The sequence below is a fragment of the Anopheles funestus genome, chromosome 3RL (assembly GCF_943734845.2).
Source record: "Anopheles funestus chromosome 3RL, idAnoFuneDA-416_04, whole genome shotgun sequence".
NCBI classification, from domain to species: domain Eukaryota; kingdom Metazoa; phylum Arthropoda; class Insecta; order Diptera; family Culicidae; genus Anopheles; species Anopheles funestus.
Genome location: NC_064599.1, coordinates 35,741,484 through 35,761,774, shown reverse-complemented (window position 1 = coordinate 35,761,774; position 20,291 = coordinate 35,741,484). Strand labels below are relative to the sequence as shown.

The following is a 20,291-nucleotide window of genomic DNA, read 5'->3' as shown; positions in this document are numbered from 1 at the left end:
CTTTGTCCAGTTGATATCACACACAAGCTGTCCCATTTTAGGTGCTTTTTCGAAAAGTGAACCGATGCGGTTCGGTACACTGATAAGCGTCGTATATTTATCGATGATGCATCATTTCGACAGTCAGTTTTACAGGAAACCTTCTTTGTGACCTTTGGAACGTCTGTTGACTAATTGAGTTCGTTTCAAAGTTGACAGTGCAAGCTACCTTGGGTGATAAATATTTGCAGACAAAATTGAGAAGATTATTTAAAATTATTCTGATGTGACCTAAAAGTCAATAAATGAAGTTATTGAATGTTCTTATTGTAACGAAAAAGTTGTAAAAAATATGAATTGTAAGGAAATGTATTTAAAAACTAAATAAATGTATTGGCTTAGAATATTATTTTGTTACACTACTTTCGACTACAAAATGCAACAGCAAAAACCAAGCATCATAATCAGTGCATTGGGTCACAACATACGATCACTTTATTTCCTCCCCATGCTTCTAGCATCGTGATCATGCTCGAAACAGAACACAAACCACGATCAGACACGCTCACACAAAAAAGAAGACAAATTTTTTTAACGCAAAACGATCATCCATCCGCAGCCATCTGATCATTGTTAGAACCATCTTTTCTTTTCCCGCGTGCTTCTTCTGGCATCGCGTTGAGTGTGCGTTGCGTGACCGCATCGTTCGATTGCGTTCCCAGCCAATGGGAGAGCTGGGCGTGCGCGCGTGTCTGGCTCAGTTCCTGCAATCTTCCCACACCAGACGGACCGCAGCAAACGACGATGACGTTGTGATGACGTCACAGGCAAACAGTCCCCGCTGTGTTGCTCTGTCCGTTCGCAACGCACGGCTGACTGCAATGATCGCATGCCGCAAACATGTGCTATCAGCGAGCAATGCTTTGACGATGGTGGTGTCGAATGACAAGCGAACCTTTTTTTGCGCTAATCTTTTGGAGGTCAACGCGCGTTGATTCCGGAATGCCGATTGTGATGTATAATCAAGGCAAGGAAAAGATGCAGGTCGGAGACGGGATTCCTGGGGCATGGTGCAATACAATTGCAAAACAGCAGGCCGATGCCGGCTGATCTGTGATGTGTGTGAGAGGTGTGTCCTTTGCATGCACTACGATGCTGACCTGAGCCAAAGTCATGCTGCCTTGGACTGTGTCAGGGTGTCATGTTGCCGACTGGAATAATTCCAACATTTACCCATACAGGCAGAAACAGGTGTAGCGCCATTGACAGTAAAGGAAATGATATTAAAAAAAACAGATTCCATTCAGTTCTACAGCTGTATATGCTGCCCGTTCTACATTTGACCTTGCTTTTTTCGTGTGGTGTACGATTTCATTATCACGTAAGGCAAGAACCCACTTTGTTGCTATGCCTACAATCTCAGATCATGATGCACGGAAATTCATTTCATTTCATTTAATTCACACAAAAAACGATCGTTGCCAAACACGGAACAATTTTTCAACAATATTACGAGATCTCGTTTGAAGAACAAAATTTAAAAAAACACACAAGTAAAAGAGAGAGAGACAGATACACAACGAGCGAGAGACGTTCCATTGTTATGCGGTCTGCATATTTTGTTTTCTCATTTCGAACGAATCGGTTTTCGGTTTTCGCAGTAGTACTTTGTTCGTATCATTTATTCATTGATGGTACATCCTTGCACTACTGTCTGTGTGGGTGTCGCTGACAGGCTAACAGTTCAATAGTTTAGTAGAAGAAAAGCAATTGCATACCTTTAGGCGTATACAGAAATAAGTGAGCTTAACTATCGCTACAAGAGCATGTCCTAAAACAATGTATACGCGTAGGAAAAAAATACAGTAGAACGTCGATTATACGGTGTGTTCTAGTGATGGGTTCTCGGAATCGCACCCACGGCTCCGAACCGCTTCCGAGCATAGCAACTCCGGCTCCGATTCCGGCTAGGTTAAAACCACGATTCCGCTCAGAACCGTCCGGAGCCGCCTAGTCGGCAGCCGGAGCCGTCCGGAACCTTCCGGAGCCGCTAATTATTGCTAGCACTTTATTTTTTTAATTTTTTTAAATAAAGATTGCTTTATTTTTTTATGCTTATGTTGCTAATAGTGCAATAATCTAGGTTATATCATTGCCAACTAGCGGCTTCGACGGCTCCGGACGGCTCCGGCGGCTCCGACGGCTCCGGCGGCTCCGACGATTCCGACGGCTCCGGCTGCCGATTAGGCGGCTCCGGACGGCTCCGGGCGGTTCCGGACGGTTCCGAATTCGGAGTACTGCACCTACCTTCCGGAGCCGCTTCCAAAATGTATGGAGTCATTCGGAAGCGATTCCGTTTTTTTATCGGATTTACCCATCACTATTGTGTTCGCGACCGGACTGATGCCGGTTAAACGATTTCCACGGATAATAGTCCCTAGAATATCAAGTTCATTTACATATCTAGATAAAGTGTATATATGTAGTATCTATATACTTTACTATAGTGATCCTTTTGATGCTAAAATTGAATCTGGAGCAAGCAAATTATTATCAAATAACAATTAATATTTAGAACGTAAAATAAAATCATTTCAAATATATCGTTTACAACAATGTTCAAATGTGAACGGTTGAACAGCTATCAATTTTTGGCGCACGGTTAATCCGCCCCCGGATAATCGACGTTCTACTGTAATTAATTAAAGTAAGTTTCCCAGTGGTAACTGTACCGACCAATCTCATTCCTAGCCCAACTTGTATATCGAACAAGCTCAACAAACGAACCGCCGCAAAGTATGCAATTTGGATGACAAAGTTACACTGCAAATTGAATCGATCGTCAAAACATGGGTACTAGATATTAGAGCGTGTGCCTGTGTGTGTTCAACCACTGTAAAAAAAGTTAACCATCGCTAGAAGCGAAACATCTGTTATTTATGGTATAGGTAGTTCACTTGTCCAGTTTTACTTGGGTAGTCTTTAACTTCTACGGGAAAAGGGTCAATCGAGTTACCTTACACAACTTCATTTACCTATTAGCGGAACAATTTTGAGTAGACAACACAATTAGATTTAGCTGCATATGTAAATGTAAATCACCTAGATAATAATAATAACAACTCCTTACCCATAGAGGAGTAATAATAATAACCGAGAAATGGCGGCTCCATTGTTGTTACTGCTTACTACTACGGGGTCAGTCAGTCAGAAGGGAGTACTGGTATACACTAACAACAACGGCGCTCCCATTGATATTCATAAAATTACCACATCAAAATATTACCGAGAAGTTAAATCGACTATCTTTTTTTGTTAATTCAGTTTTTGAAAATATTTAGAATATATTTCAGAGGTTTTTGTTTTGTGATGCGTAGGTCTAATAATTGTATTAGATTTACATACTCTCTTCTTGCCTTAACGGCCTGACAGGTAACGCTGACCATTTCTGGCTTACTAGATTTATTTTTACCACGCAGCCGGATAGTCAGTCCCTTGCTACGGGGGAACGGTCCGGATGGGATTTGATCCCCGGTCCTGTCGTGTGGGCCAGCACCGTTTATCACATACACCACAGGACCACCCAGGTCATTTAATTACTAAGTAAAGTGAATTGGACAATTGGAAAATTAACCATAATTCTATTGTGGGACACATGGGCATTCTAATCAAACAGGCGCAAAGAGTTGTTGATGGTCGATGATTAATACAAGTTTTTATTCGTCTTCTAAAATAAAATCTAAAACTAAAATAGCTAAATTTCCATCCGAACCGTCCTCCCGTACCAAGGACAGACTATCCGGCTACGTGATAAAAATAAGCCTTGATACAGCCTGGCTGTTCTTAAGAAGCAAAAATAAATAAATAAATGAATAAAATTGCTAATTATTTTTTTCAATATCAACGAAGATCGAACATCTTCCAGCGTTTATAGAATTTCCTTAAATCGTATCACTGTATTGAAACATAATTTGACACACAAAGTCTGCCCAGAGAACAAAGTAATTTTATCTTCGCGCAACAACTGGTAATGAAATATGTGCAACAATGTAATATATATACATTTTTTACAAACGAATAATTTTTACAAATGCTTCAAACCGGTCATAAGCAGGTATGCAATTTCAACAAACGTACTGGCATCGTCTACCAGAAGGAGTAAATGTTTTGCTGCAAGGTACGTGATGATTAACAGCCTACTGCCAACAGGTAATCAACGCGACTGCTGACCACCCATATAAAAGGGAGGATCAAATCTACATCAGCACCATTAGTAAGAAAACGGAGTTTTAAATAAAATATTTTATTCAAAGGAATATTCAAAGAAGGAAGAAGAATGAAATTCTTTTCGTACATCGCTATCATTGTGGTGGTCTTCGCTCATATGATATTAGGTAAGAAATAGCGTCTGATAAGCAATGTGCTGAAATCCATTTCTTTTGTTTAAATAACTTAACACCAAAAAACATATTCATCATCTTGCACAGGTTATCAAAACTATGGACAGGGAAGTCAAACGGCGGAGAAAGAGTTCTGCCTAGCGGAACCATGCGAAACACTAACGAAGGAACCGGCGAGTTCCAGTTTGAAGAGCGAATCGAACATCCCGAAGTGTGAATGTGGAGAAGATCATTCGTGAACATTTGCAAACAGCTAATAAAGAACTTGTGTCACTCTGAAAACAATGCCTCGAATTGTTACTATTTTTAAAATGATTATAAACATAATGTGTTTGTGCATTTTGCACGTTTTATCGATTGTCCACTGCAATGATTGTCGGTAGAATGCACAATTATGCCAGCGGTATTCAATCTCATTAAAACCGTATCCACTATATAAGCAAATGGTATAACATAAGCATCAAAAATTTTGGCCTCTAGGTTGAATTTGAAGTACGCAAACTACGCAATGAAGTTTTTACTAGTGTTGATCGTTGTGCTTGCACTGGCTGTACATAATGCGTCAGGTAAATGAATAAAGTCTCGGAAAAATTTTCCACTTGGCTTAAAGTTTTGTGTTTTTCATAAAAGGATCACCTACCGATCACGATGCATCGTGCCGCAATAAATGCGTTGTATGTGAAACAAGCTGCAAAACCGTCGATTGTGGTAAAGCGTTGGGCTGCTGCTGCCAGATGAAACACCACAATGAGCATCAATGTCCCAAAGGATTTACCTGGAATGGCGCTAAATGTATGCAGGATTATTCGAGCCAAATTAGTGTGAAACCACCTTGCTGTTGCGTTTGCTAAAGGAGCAAACAAATTTACTCAATCAATTTAACTATTCTATTAAAAAGAAGCTGCAGATGCGCCGACCGAATTTCATAATCGAAAATATAGATGGACAATAAAATTCCTTTTAAACAAAGCCAAACAAACAAAATAAACACAATGCTAGCCTTCCCATAAATGAAAATCACCTGGTGTAGGTATCTTCTTTGTGTAAATCATTATAAATTCGATTAATCGCCTAGCCTAGTTAACGGCAAAACAATGTCTTTCAAATTGTTTAACAATTTGTGTACACACGTGCCAGTACAGATAACCACACGAAAAACTCGTGCCACAAATAATAGCATACAAAAACATAGCTCAGACAGCTTGTTTATGCTCTAATGCGAATGCATCATAACATTAGTATTGTCTTTGAAGAAAAACGTATAAATAAATCCTTTCATATTTTTTATACCTTCCCCATTGGCGGATCTAGCTCCTCGAATGCCCTTAGCGGAATGGTAAATGGGGTCCCAAAGCTATGGATGATCGCACTGTCGATAAACTTAAATCAACGAGCTATATTTTGCACTGATCCAGTGTAACCGATCGGAGGAAGTGAAATTTTAAAAATACTGACTGGGGAGTGAACTGATTTGAACTGAGCCCACTATTTAAAGAAATTTCTTTCAACTTTGTGAAAAACACAAAAATGTTCATTACAATAAGTATCGCTATAGATCACCATTCCTTACAATTATTATACCTTCAGCAGAAATTTCCAGGTTTTATGTATACAAATCAGATACTTCTCTAAAATGTACCACGATACAATAAAAATACAACAATGATTTATGTTTAAAGTAATTTTGGTTGTCGTGAGGTTTATTGCATTGATCTAATTTCCGCTTCTTGCAAACGAAACACTTTATCCGCTTTGCTCATAGCTAGCAGATCAGTACCGGGTGACCAGCTGTCGGATACAGGCACAATCTGGAACACAGTGACCTCCCTCCTGCTTGTAGCCCATCGGGCAACACCTCTTCTCACAGGTGTTACATGTCACTGGCTCGACATATCCTACCCGATAGTGCACTGGCAATGGGCTCATACAACTCGAACACGATGTAGTCAATGGATAACAGCTTCCTGCAAATCAAAGAAGAACCAACGATCGTTAGAATATTTTTCCAATTCAAATTCCGACTGTTGTACACTAACCCTCGGCAAGCTGAGCTACGGCCACCACCAACACAAAAGCGGGTAGGAAGTATTTCATGATTGGTGTTATTGCGTTGGGATGTCTGACTTCTATGAAACTATAGTTGAAGGTGTGTCTGGTTGAATAACGAATGCATGATGGCTTAAGCTTTTATACAGTGCGTTCTTTGTTCGATCATCGTTCACATGCGCACGAGTTGAAGACACGTTCCCATGTGTTGTATGTTTATCCGAAGAACGGCCCGTGACTTCCGATAGAAGTCAACAACCATTGCATAACTCTGGATTGGATCGTCCAGACATACGCGTGGCCTCATGTCAAGTCATAGTAGTCGATCGCGTGTTGCTACATGAATTTACATTGTTGCCATTTCATTATGATTTTTTCTTCCGTTGGATCTCTGGGAGTAAGCATGGAAAACAGGAAGGGAAGCCGCTATATAAGGCGGAAGCGATGGACATGGCTTCAATCATTGGTTCCAGTAAGAATCACGGAAGTGCAACTCATTCTATATTTTTCAAGATGAAGTACATCTTGAGGATCCTGTTCATCGTCGCGTTTGCCACAGGTACTGTGCGATAGATTGCGTTTAATAAATGCAACGATAATCGAAGTTATGTACTTCTTTCAGTTTGTCTTGGATCATATACTGCAAAACGTGGAGTTTCTTCATGCAAAAAGTGTACGTCGATGACCCATGAAGCAACCTGCACAGAACATTACGTCGAAGAGGAGGTCTATCATGAGGATTGTTATGTGACCACTACGGCCAAACCTAGCTGTGAGCATTACGTCGAAGAGGAGGTACACCATGAGTATTGCGAAGTTCCCTTGTGCAAGAAGTGTTCCACAAGGACAACGACCTGTAAACCAAGTTGTGTGGTGCACTATGACGAAGAGGAGGCCCATCATGATGATTGTTATGTGACCACTACGGCCAAACCTAGCTGTGAGCATTACGTCGAAGAGGAGGTACACCATGAGTATTGCGAAGTTCCCTTGTGCAAGAAGTGTTCCACAAGGACAACGACCTGTAAACCAAGTTGTGTGGTGCACTATGACGAAGAGGAGGCCCATCATGATGATTGTTATGTGACCACTACGGCCAAACCTAGCTGTGAGCATTACGTCGAAGAGGAGGTACACCATGAGTATTGCGAAGTTCCCTTGTGCAAGAAGTGTTCCACAAGGACAACGACCTGTAAACCAAGTTGTGTGGTGCACTATGACGAAGAGGAGGCCCATCATGATGATTGTTATGTGACCACTACGGCCAAACCTAGCTGTGAGCCTTACGTCGAAGAGGAGGTACACCATGAGTATTGTGAAGTTCCCTTGTGCAAGAAGTGTTCCACAAGGACAACGACCTGTAAACCAAGTTGTGTGGTGGACTATGATTGTTATGTGACCACTACGGCCAAACCTAGCTGTGAACATACATATGAGGAGGAGCAATGCCCTCATGGATACTTCTGGAATGGATATTTCTGTGCTGAAGAATGCAACTATACCACCCGTATGCCTTCGTGCTACTAAAAGGAAGAAGTTGAAGAATAATAAAAGGTGATTTGAAGGATTGAAATTCATTTTAACTGGTTCTATGTATTACGGATTCATCATAATCAAACGACACAACGTTCAAGAAAGATTCTGCTAATGTTTTGAATTCTGTATGCGATCCTGAATGTTGTTACTGTTGATCCAGTTGTTCTTAGGGATGTTATGAGTTTGTGATGGGTTTGTGATGGCTTTTTGTGTATTATTGTCTTTGATCTATTTTGGTTTTGCTTTGAACTTGTTTTTTTTCAGAAGGATGTAGTTAAGAGCCTGATATGTTAGTAATTGATTGTACTAATAGATGCTTCATTCGTTGGCAGATTGAATAGACGTTTGTATTCTTTTGCTTGATCTCCTACTGCTCTGGCTTTTCCGCTGCTCACACGTGCACAGACAGGTGTTTCGGGTTTTTTCGTACTACGCACGGCAACCAACCTTATCACTGAAACGTGTTTCATTACCACTGAGAGGCTGTTGACAATACAGTTGATGTATAAAAGCCAATTCCCGCTCTACATCAGGCACCATTCAACATCTTCTGCTCTCGTACAGTGGATAGCCTCGCAAGGACTCTCACTAAGACACAACTAACATGAAGTCACTAGCCACGTTGGTTTTCCTCGTCGTTTGTGCCACTCAGGCATATTCATGTAAGTTGATTACTCTCCCGATACAAAAGTTCACTCAAATAAAGGAATCTTTCGTTTTGCAGTTACAGGCTATCTTCCTCATCATGTAGCCGGTCATGATTTGTTGGGTTACGAGAACAACTACCTGAGCCATCATTATGGCTGCCCGAGTTTGGTATCGCACCACGTTCGCCCCCATTATCTGCCTCACGTTCCGTGCAAGACTTGCCACGGTTGTCAGAGTTGCAAGACCAAGAAGAGCAGCGAGCTGTACCCATGCCCGTACAGACAACATGGACCGTGCGAATGTAATCATTAAAACACGCGACTAAGAGACGCACGATACGAATGTTACGAAATTATGAATAAAGTGAAACTTATAACAAACTATTTTATACGATTATTTTGTTTTATATTATTTAATTTGTTTTTCGTTTATTTTTCTTATGGTTTCAAATTTCTAACATAAAGTTCTTGTTCTTCGCCTAATGTCTTTCATTTTACTATTTTACTTTATACAAGGCGCTCACAATGTATGTAAAGCTGGATGTTCAACTACTTGTGAATACAGCCAAAGAAAGCCAGACAGTCAGGCCCCGACCGCATGAAGGTGAAATACCAATAAGACAAACAGCATTATTCTTCCGTCTTGGCTCAGATGTGATTAAATTATTTTAATCGTAGCTAAATAGTCAAGTCCTATGAGTCAGAGACCACATTTTACTGTTGATATGAATGCGAATGTAATGTATTGTTTGATCATGGTTTACCAGCATACATACCCGCAGAGTTGATTATTTTTTAAAAAATTACTAGGTGATGATATATAAACCATAAACCTATTAATAGAATGACATACTAAAAAGATAGTAAACCCTACAATTGGTCTAACATGCTATTTTAGTTTACATGTTAGAATGTAAGAAATTAGTTTCTTAAATATTGTAGTACTTTTGTAGCAATGCCCTCGTGAAACCCAAAACGTAAACCAAACCTAAATTTAAGTTATTTAACTGTAGCTGATACATAGATGTATAAAACCTAGCATAAAGAACTGAAATTAATGCTATTCAAGAAAAGAATGTATCAAGAGTAAAATTGGGGGTTTTTTCGGTTCTCTCTTCTTCACTGTTAGCCGGGAAGATTGATACCAAATACCAATCGTGTTATTTCATCCTTAAGCAGTCCTGACTTTCAAGAATTCAGTAAAAATAGACAGAAAATACGACTAAATCTCAAGAAATTTTAGGAGAAGTATCCAATTATGTGTTCCACATGCTGTTTGGAAAATACTTTCTTATGAACAATTTAAACTCACAAAGGACATAAACGAACGCAACTAAACGGTGTTAGATAGATGTATGATATTGTATTATTAAAATGTTAACAGTATTGTGTTATTAAAATGTTACAAAATTTACTGTTGCGTGTGTGCAAAAAACGGAAGTTGTAAAACCTTCAATCAAGAGAAACTCTTTTACATCGTGTTGAACTGAATTGAAAAAACATACTGAACGAATTTTCTGTTCCAGCAGTATTTTTTACAAATTTTTATGATTTCTACAACATTAAAAGTGCCCCCACCATCCTTAGACGAAGTCATCAGTGCCATCAAACAGCTGAAATGCAACAAGTCAGCTAGCAGTGATGGTCTGGTGGCAGAGCTTTTCAATATAGACCCGGAGAGGTTGGCCGTCATTATGAATCATCTTATCGAAAGGATTTGGGAGCAGGAAGAACTATCGGACGAGTGGAAGCTGGGAGTCATACACCCAGTGTACAAAAAAGGCGACAGATTGGACTGTGCTAACTTCCGAGCCATCACAGTCCTGAATGCTGCCTACAAGATCCAGTCCAGAATACTCTTCTGCAGCCTAGTGCACCTTACCACAGATTTCGTCGGAAGCTACCAAGCTGGATTTGTTGGACGGAAATCGACCACCGACCAAATCTTTACTCCACGGCAGATTTGGCAGAACAAAAGTGCCGTTCGTTCTGGAAGGTGTCATGCGAAGCGCGGTCTTCGACATCCGTGGCACGATTTTCACCCGTACCTGTTTGCCGGAGGCTCTGACCGTGATAGAGCCCGACTGGGGAGCAGAGTATCAGTTGACGGCGACGATCTCGAGGTGGTAGAGAAGCTCTGCTATCTTTGTACAATCTTAACATAAGCAGCACAATCCGAAGGCACATAGCTCAGGAAAATCGTGCCTACTACTGGCTCCACAAACTCCTGCGAACCAGAAGACTTCAGCAATATACAAAAAGCACGATATATCGCACACTGATACGTCCGGTAGTCCTTTACGGGTATGAGTGCTGGACTATGTTAACGGAGAACGTCAATGTACTCGCCATTTCCGAACGGCGGGTGCTAAGGACCATCTTTGGCAGTATGTGCGAGCAGGGCATCGGGAGCAGGAGAATGAACTACGAGCTAGCAGAGCTGTTTGGCGGTGCAGATATCCTGATGGTTGTAAATGCGATGCCTGGGGCACGTGATGGGTCGTGAGCGACCGGTTCGGCACGAGACGTAGAGGAGCACAGCGAGCTCCTTGGATGGATCACTTGGAGTCATACCTCTCAAAGATCGGACGCAACCGTGGATGGCGGAATGCTGCTCTGGACCGAGTTTCCTGGAAACGGATTCCAGACCTGGCCATGTCTTCGCGACGTGCTCGACCATGAGCAGGCCAGAAATGATGATGTGACAACATTGCAAAGGCACAATTCTACGCTTACTAATGGGCCTACGCTTATCGTTTAAACGTGACGCTCTCGAACACGAGCCTTCAATTCTAGGGCTTTAATTCTCAAGAATCAAGAGATTCTTTATGAAGCTTCGTATAAATACATCCAACAGCAACAACGAGGATCAGTTCACAGCATCCAACGTTCGATAAACCATCACCAAACGCCAAACTGACCGAACTGCAGATCTCAACATGAAGACAATTGTCGTATTAGCTCTGTTCCTTGCCTGCGTTGCACAGATCCATTGTGGTAAGCGACTAGACACAAAAGCTCCGTTCATCGACTAATAATTGTTGTTCTTCCATCGCTCAGTATCTTACTCTTCGTGTGGAAAGAGTTTCTACTTCACCGAGCGGAATCCAGAGGGCTATCTAGAAGAGTTGCATCACAATGCTTATCCTTACCCGTACGCAGGATTACACCACGGATATAATAACTGCGAATGCTTGAAATGCAGACCTGCTCTCTACACACAGCTGTACAGAGCACGTGACGCCTACCATTGAGAATTGTGCGATGTAAATCAATAAACAGAAACATGTATACCAACTCAAGTCAATGTGGTTTAGTTGTATTTATTAATAATCTTCAGAATGGAGCGTGGGGGACAGGCAAACATCGTCGTGTCAGTCAAAAAACAAATGGGCCGCAAGTACCAACTTCTCCTTTCTGCAAGGTTTTCAAACAATCAAAGGTTTCGGTAACAATCAATCGGTAACACTGATGGTGTTAAGAATGGGAGAACTTTGGAATCGAACGTTGGCGATTAAGGTAGTTGTCGTTGATGCTGGTTTCACAGGCAATAGGATCATGATGATGTACTGATATAATTTATGATATATTTAGAATTTATTCAACTAGATGTAGATCATATTAGACGTATTTACCATTTCTACGGGATCTGTGTAGAATCGGAACAAACATTAGCTTACGATAAGTAGTGTTTCAAGTATATCTGTGGGAACTGAACACTTATTTCTATTCAATACATTTATTTCTATAATTATTGTAATAACATGAAAAATAGATGGATGATACAATGGTCATTTTCGTTCAGAATTGAATGCAGCCACTCTGGGTCAATTAGCTCCTTTACAAGAAACCACCAAGAAACTAAATTGAGAAATAGCAAAAGCCGTTAAAGTTACCCAAACAGTACTGACAGCATTCGTTGAAATTTTGTTGTTTTTCAGATTCTCTCTCTCTCTTCTTGGCTTTAACGACCTTACAGGTCACGCCGGCCATTTCTGGCTTACTAGACTTATTTTACCACTTAGCAGGATAGTCAGTCCTTGTTACGGGGGAACGGTCCGGATGGGATTTGAACCCGGTCCTGCCGTGTGGACCGGCGCCGTTTATCACATGCACCACCGGACCGCCCCATTTTCAGATTAAATAATTCATTTAATCGGATAAGTTATAACGAACTTTGACAAATTTCTCAGTAGCACGCAGACTTAAGAGTGGACTAGGTTTGAACGTAGTGGTCATATAACAATCATCATGATAGACCTTCTTTTCGACATAGTGCACCACACTGTGTGTGACAATCACGATCTGTGGCAACCACGACGACGAACAGAAAGCTCAAGAAGTACTTCTTTTTGGAAAATGTAGAATGTAATTCTTACTAGAACCCATGATTGACCCCATGTGCATCGTTTCCGCCTTATGTAGCATTTGAGTTCTACATTAGATAGATTTTATTTTACATCCACTTGCTTCGCTGGCTGACACTGAATTGGTTACCACTCCGTTTCTCAATAACCCATTTTAAAGTTCGTGCTCGTAACATAATAAGCTATTTATAAGGTATGAAATATTTGAATCTAAAATATTTTATACTTAGACTCTAAAATAGCGATTTTCCTTCATTTTGTTTTTCATCTTCAGCTAAAAACCCCCAACGGAATGGATGTTTTATGAAATCCGAACCAAATGGCAACAATGTAAATTCATGTAGCAACACGCGATCGACTACTATGACTTGACATGAGGCCACGCGTATGTCTGGACGATCCAATCCAGAGTTATGCAATGGTTGTTGACTTCTATCGGAAGTCACGGGCCGTTCTTCGGATAAACATACAACCCATGGGAACGTGTCTTCAACTCGTGCGCATGTGACCGATGATCGAACAAAGAACGCACTGTATAAAAGCTTAAGCCATCATGCATTCGTTATTCAACCAGACACACCTTCAACTATAGTTTCATAGAAGTCAGACATCCCAACGCAATAACACCAATCATGAAATACTTCCTAGTCGCTTTTGTGTTGGTGGTGGCCGTAGCTCAGCTTGCCGAGGGTTAGTGTACAACAGTCGGAATTTGAATTGGAAAAATATTCTAACGATCGTTGGTTCTTCTTTGATTTGCAGGAAGCTGTTATCCATTGACTACATCGTGTTCGAGTTGTATGAGCCCATTGCCAGTGCACTATCGGGTAGGATATGTCGAGCCAGTGACATGTAACACCTGTGAGAAGAGGTGTTGCCCGATGGGCTACAAGCAGGAGGGAGGTCACTGTGTTCCAGATTGTGCCTGTATCCGACAGCTGGTCACCCGGTACTGATCTGCTAGCTATGTGCAAAGCGTGTGTAAAGTGCTGTGGAGTTTCATGAAATACTCGAAATATAATAAATGATAATTACAACAAACCTAACCATGATCGTTGTATCTTTCATTATATCATTATTTTTTGTCAAATTGTACGATTCTTTTTTTATCGAGAAATATTTAGTTGTCTCATCTCACGAAAAGAAGTTTAATTTTCAGTTCGAAAAACCTAATTACCTTCATATTACGAATGTAAAAGTAAAATAAAAAATTAGTGGGGTTTAAATGTCCTATACAAAGGAATGAAACGATTTGATATAAATATTGTTTCTAATTATCAGTTCAATTGAGGGTATGTTTTAAAGAAAGTAACATGACCAGTTTTAGTGATATTTCGATTCAGAATATATCCAGCATTCAGTTTTAATTAAGATGCTTGGTATTAACTCCCTCGAAGATCGAAGCTATCATGACCAATCCAGCCTCCTTCTTGCTCGATTACAGTAAAGCGCCGACATTGCTCAACGTGATCGCTCTGTGTGTTCCGAATCGTTCTCTGCGTCACCTCCTTTAATAACTCTCAGTCTCATCGATTTTGATTATCTATTTGATATACATCGTTTTGTGTTTTGATATTTAGTAACGATTACGTTTTAGGTATGTCAAAAGAATTCAATACTATCTTGAAGTAGTAAGATTCGCTGAAGTAACACCGAAACAAATAGCTCTGTACATTTCCAATCCAAATAATTGCTTTATTAGTTTCACAGATTAAACATCAATTCTCTTGAGGCATACTGCCAGTGCGCCATCAGTAATGACTGGCAATCGTTTTAAGACAAACGCTCTTTCTGACGCATTGGCATCCATCGTAGTTGTAGCCCATTGGACAACACTTTTCGCACGAACAACGTTCGATGGGAGCAGTGTAATGTTCTCGATATTCTAGCACCGGCTTCAAACAGGTCCTACAGATTGTGGTCGACGGACAACAAGCACCTGCGAACGAAAAGGACACATGGAAGTTTTAACGTACACAGTAACTGCATTGGACGGGTTCCGTCTACTTACCTGACGAAAGCTGAGCCACGGCCACAACGAACAGAAGTGCTACTAAGAAGTGCTTCATGTTGAGCAGACGTCGGTTGTGAGTATAAAATGATAGTTGGATAGCAAGATGACTGAATGATTGCCGAAGGAAAAGATACAGCCTTTTATACGGCTGATTTCTTTGTTAAACCATTTGTTAAATATGTTTAGGTATCAGAAACGGATCAGACACAAATGTTTTCGTTCGACAGATTGCTGACTGTGGAAAATTCGCACAATGATGCGTCTACTCTTTTGTATACCAGTAAATAGTGACTTATTTGTAAACACGTAGATCCAGCGTCAGTTCGGCTATGGTGATTGTCCAGGTGTCATGTGTTGCGTAGATTGTAATTGAAATGAAGATAATTAATTAATTCAACATGCACTCACTGGGAGAAAGAAAGACAAACTCTTTCAGTTCAAATTCATTTTTTTTGCTTGTTAAAAACGGCCAGGCCGTGTTAAGAAGTAAAAATTCTTGATTTGTTAAATTTGCGTAGAAAGTCCCTCAAACAAGTTATTAGAGTAAATATTTCGCTGTTAGAATGAAATAAAAGTTTGTTATTCGAATAATTCCATTCGGAAAGAGTTTAACGCAACGGAAATACTGACTAACCGATGTATCCTCTTCCCTATAGTTTTTTTTAATGCCAATTTGAGTGCGATATTGCTTAAAGTAAAATTGTGAAATGTGAATTAAGCGCAGTAAATAAACTAAACCAAACTCAACTGAACTTACCTCCATCTATCGAGGGAATAAATAATAAAGGTATTTTAGCTAAGTTGGTGTCAGCATCACCTACCTATCAACACGCAATAAGATAAAATTCACTTTTCAGTATGGGTTTGTCATGTTGATTACATACATACATGTACGGAGCACCAAACCAAGCGAAGTATCTAAATCACAACAAACATGCCTTAAATTTCTTCCATCCTTTGAAAAATATGCAAATACCTTATCTTAATGTATTTTATCGAACACGTTCATAGTATTTAGTGTGAATATGAAGATAATTTTTTGCGAGCTATTTAACAAATTTGCATTATTTTGCAACACACTATCTAGAATAATACGTGAATACATGTTTTTTGTAACTCGTATAGTGGTGGGTCTTTTTTTGTAAACAGTCAATCGCGGCGCTAGTTCTTGCAAGGTCAGCACTGGCACGTGTATTCGCAAGCTTTTGTACAATTTGTTGAACATGTTGAGATATTCTTCTAGATATACTATCCAATTACTTACGTTTGTTTGGATGAATGTTTTGCGTCCTATGGAATAGAAACCTACTAGTAAAGGTTGCACTAATTATACACTCCCGTTCTAATTCTCCCGCTGTACCCCAACACGTTTTTGTTAGAGTGATCGGTCATTGAAGGAATAGGCAAATGTAAAGACCGAGATATTTATTATTATTTGATACTTAAAACAATTACTTTTTTTATAGACATTGCACAACAACATATTCATCTTCTATCGCATGAACGTGACCATTTTCATGTAGGCTTATTGATGTACTTCTAACAATGAGTGCTCAGCTGGAATATGTCGTATAAATACATCCAGCAGCAACAACGAGGATCAGTTCACAGCATCCAACGCTCGATAAACCATCACCAAACGCCAAACTGACCGAACTGCAGATCTCAACATGAAGACGATTGTCGTATTAGCTCTGTTCCTTGCCTGCGTTGCACAGATCCATTGTGGTAAGCGACTAGACACAAAAGCTTCGTTCATCGACTAATAATTGTTGTTCTTCCATCGCTCAGTATCTTACTCTTCTTGTGGAAAGAGTTTCTACTTCACCGAGCGGAATCCAGAGGGCTACCTAGAAGAGTTGCATCACAATGCTTATCCTTACCCGTACGCAGGATTACACCACGGATATAATAACTGCGAATGCTTGAAATGCAGACCTGCTCTCTACACACAGCTGTACAGAGCACGTGACGCCTACCATTGAGAATTGTGCGATGTAAATCAATAAACAGAAACATGTATACCAACCAATGTGCTTTAACATGCAATAATTAGACACTATAAACTTTGATACTATAAACTTAGCTTATTATAATTAAAAGTCCAGCCAGCAGCAAGACGCGAAGCAAAAAGAGCTGGTGCTGGATCTACGTGTTTACAAAAAAGTCACTATCTACTGGTATACAAAAGGGTAGACGCATCATTGTGCGAATTTTCCACAGTCAGCAATCTGTGGAACGAAAACATTTGTGTCTGATCCGTTTCTGATACCTAAACATATTTAGCAAATGGTTTAACAAAGAAGTCAGCCGTATAAAAGGCTGTATCTTTTCCATCGGCAATCATTCAGTCATCTTGCACCAACTATCATTTTATACTCACAACCAACGTCTGCTCAACATGAAGCACTTCTTAGTAGCACTTCTGTTCGTTGTGGCCGTAGCTCAGCTTTCGTCAGGTAAGTAGACGGAATCCGTCCAATGAAGTTGCTGTGTACGTTAAAACTTCCATGTGTCCTTTTCGTTCGCAGGTGCTTGTTGTCCGTCGACCACAATCTGTAGGACCTGTTTGAAGCCGGTGCTAGAATATCGAGAACATTACACTGCTCCCATCGAACGTTGTTCATGCGAAAAGTGTTGTCCAATGGGCTACAACTACGATGGATGCCAATGCGTCAGAAAGAGCGTTTGTCTTAAAACGATTGCCAGTCATTACTGATGGCGCACTGGCAGTATGCGACAAGAGAAGTGATGTTTAATCTGTGAAACTAATAAAGCAATTATTTGGATTGGAAATGTACAGAGCTATTTGTTTCGGTGTTACTTCAGCGAATCTTACTACTTCAAGATAGTATTGAATTCTTTTGACATACCTAAAACGTAATCGTTACTAAATATCAAAACACAAAACGATGTATATCAAATAGATAATCAAAATCGATGAGACTAAGAATTATTAAAGGAGGAGACGCAGAGAACGATTCGGAACACACAAAGCGATCGCGTTGAGCAATGTCGGCGATTTACTGTAATCGAGCAAGAAGCAGGCTGGATTGGTCATGATAGCTTCGATCTTCGAGGGAGTCAATACCAAGCATCTTAATTAAAACTGAATGCTGGATACATTCTGAATCGGAATATCACTAAAACTGGTCATTTTACTTTCATTAGAACATACCCTCAATTGAACTGATCATTAGAAAAATATGTATATCAAATCGTTTCATTCCTTTGTATAGGACATTTAAACCCCACTAATTTTTTATTTTACTTTTACATTCGTAATATGAAGGTAATTAGGCTTTTCGAACTGAAAATTAAACTTCTTTTCGTGAGATGAGACAACTAAATATTTCTCGATAAAAAAAGAATCGTACAATTTGACATAAAATAATGATATTATGAAAGATACAACGATCATGGTTAGGTTTGTTGCGATTATCATTTATTATATTTCGAGTATTTCATGAAACTCCACAGCACTTTACACACGCTTTGCACATAGCTAGCAGATCAGTACCGGGTGACCAGCTGTCGGATACAGGCACAATCTGGAACACAGTGACCTCCCTCCTGTTTGTAGCCCATCGGACAACACCTCTTCTCACAGGTGTTACATGTCACCGGCTCGACATATCCTACCCGATAGTGCACTGGCAATGGACTCATACAACTCGAACACGATGTAGTCAATGGATAACAGCTTCCTGCAAATCAAAGAAGAACCAACGATCGTTAGAATATTTTTCCAATTCAAATTCCGACTGTTGTACACTAACCCTCGGCAAGCTGAGCTACGGCCACCACCAACACAAAAGCGACTAGGAAGTATTTCATGATTGGTGTTATTGCGTTGGGATGTCTGACTTCTATGAAACTATAGTTGATGGTGTGTCTGGTTGAATAACGAATGCATGATGGCTTAAGCTTTTATACAGTGCGTTCTTTGTTCGATCATCGTTCACATGCGCACGAGTTGAAGACACGTTCCCATGTGTTGTATGTTTATCCGAAGAACGGCCCGTGACTTCCGATAGAAGTCAACAACCATTGCATAACTCTGGATTGGATCGTCCAGACATACGCGTGGCCTCATGTCAAGTCATAGTAGTCGATCGCGTGTTGCTACATGAATTTACATTGTTGCCATTTCATTATGATTTTTTCTTCCGTTGGATCTCTGGGAGTAAGCATGGAAAACAGGAAGGGAAGCCGCTATATAAGGCGGAAGCGATGGACATGGCTTCAATCATTGGTTCCAGTAAGAATCACGGAAGTGCAACTCATTCTATATTTTTCAAGATGAAGTACATCTTGAGGATCCTGTTCATCGTCGCGTTTTCCACAGGTACTGTGCGATAGATTGCGTTTAATAAATGCAACGATAATCGAAGTTATGTACTTCTTTCAGTTTGTCTTGGATCATATACTGCAAAACGTGGAGTTTCTTCATGCAAAAAGTGTACGTTGATGACCCATGAACCAGCCTGCACAGAACATTACGTCGAAGAGGAGGTCTATCATGAGGATTGTTATGTGACCACTACGGCCAAACCTAGCTGTGAGCATTACGTCGAAGAGGAGGTACACCATGAGTATTGCGAAGTTCCCTTGTGCAAGAAGTGTTCCACAAGGACAACGACCTGTAAACCAAGTTGTGTGGTGCACTATGACGAAGAGGAGGCCCATCATGATGATTGTTATGTGACCACTACGGCCAAACCTAGCTGTGAGCATTACGTCGAAGAGGAGGTACACCATGAGTATTGCGAAGTTCCCTTGTGCAAGAAGTGTGTCACAAGGACAACGACCTGTAAACCAAGTTGTGTGGTGGACTATGATTGTTATGTGACCACTACAGCCAAACCTAGCTGTGAACATACCTTTGAGGAGGAGCAATGCCCTCATGGATACTTCTGGAATGGATATTTCTGTGCTGAAGAATGCAACTATACCACCCGTATGCCTTCGTGCTACTAAAAGGAAGAAGTTGAAGAATAATAAAAGGTGATTTGAAGGATTGAAATTCATTTTAACTGGTTCTATGTATTACGGATTCATCATAATCAAACGACACAACGTTCAAGAAAGATTCTGCTAATGTTTTGAATTCTGTATGCGATCCTGAATGTTGTTACTGTTGATCCAGTTGTTCTTAGGGATGTTATGAGTTTGTGATGGGTTTGTGATGGCTTTTTGTGTATTATTGTCTTTGATCTATTTTGGTTTTGCTTTGAACTTGTTTTTTTTTCAGAAGGATGTAGTTAAGAGCCTGATATGTTAGTAATTGATTGTACTAATA

The 20,291-nt window shown here is 40.2% G+C and overlaps 1 protein-coding gene across 1 annotated transcript; it reads left to right on the top strand.

Moving 5' to 3' along the window:
* Window positions 1-19,459: 19,459 nt before the first annotated feature.
* On the top strand, window positions 19,460-19,969 carry LOC125767190 (keratin-associated protein 4-3-like). Its single transcript, XM_049433505.1, has one exon. The coding sequence runs from the start codon at window positions 19,460-19,462 to the stop codon at window positions 19,967-19,969; it is 510 nt and encodes a 169-aa protein (XP_049289462.1).
* The last annotated feature ends 322 nt before the right edge of the window (window positions 19,970-20,291 follow it).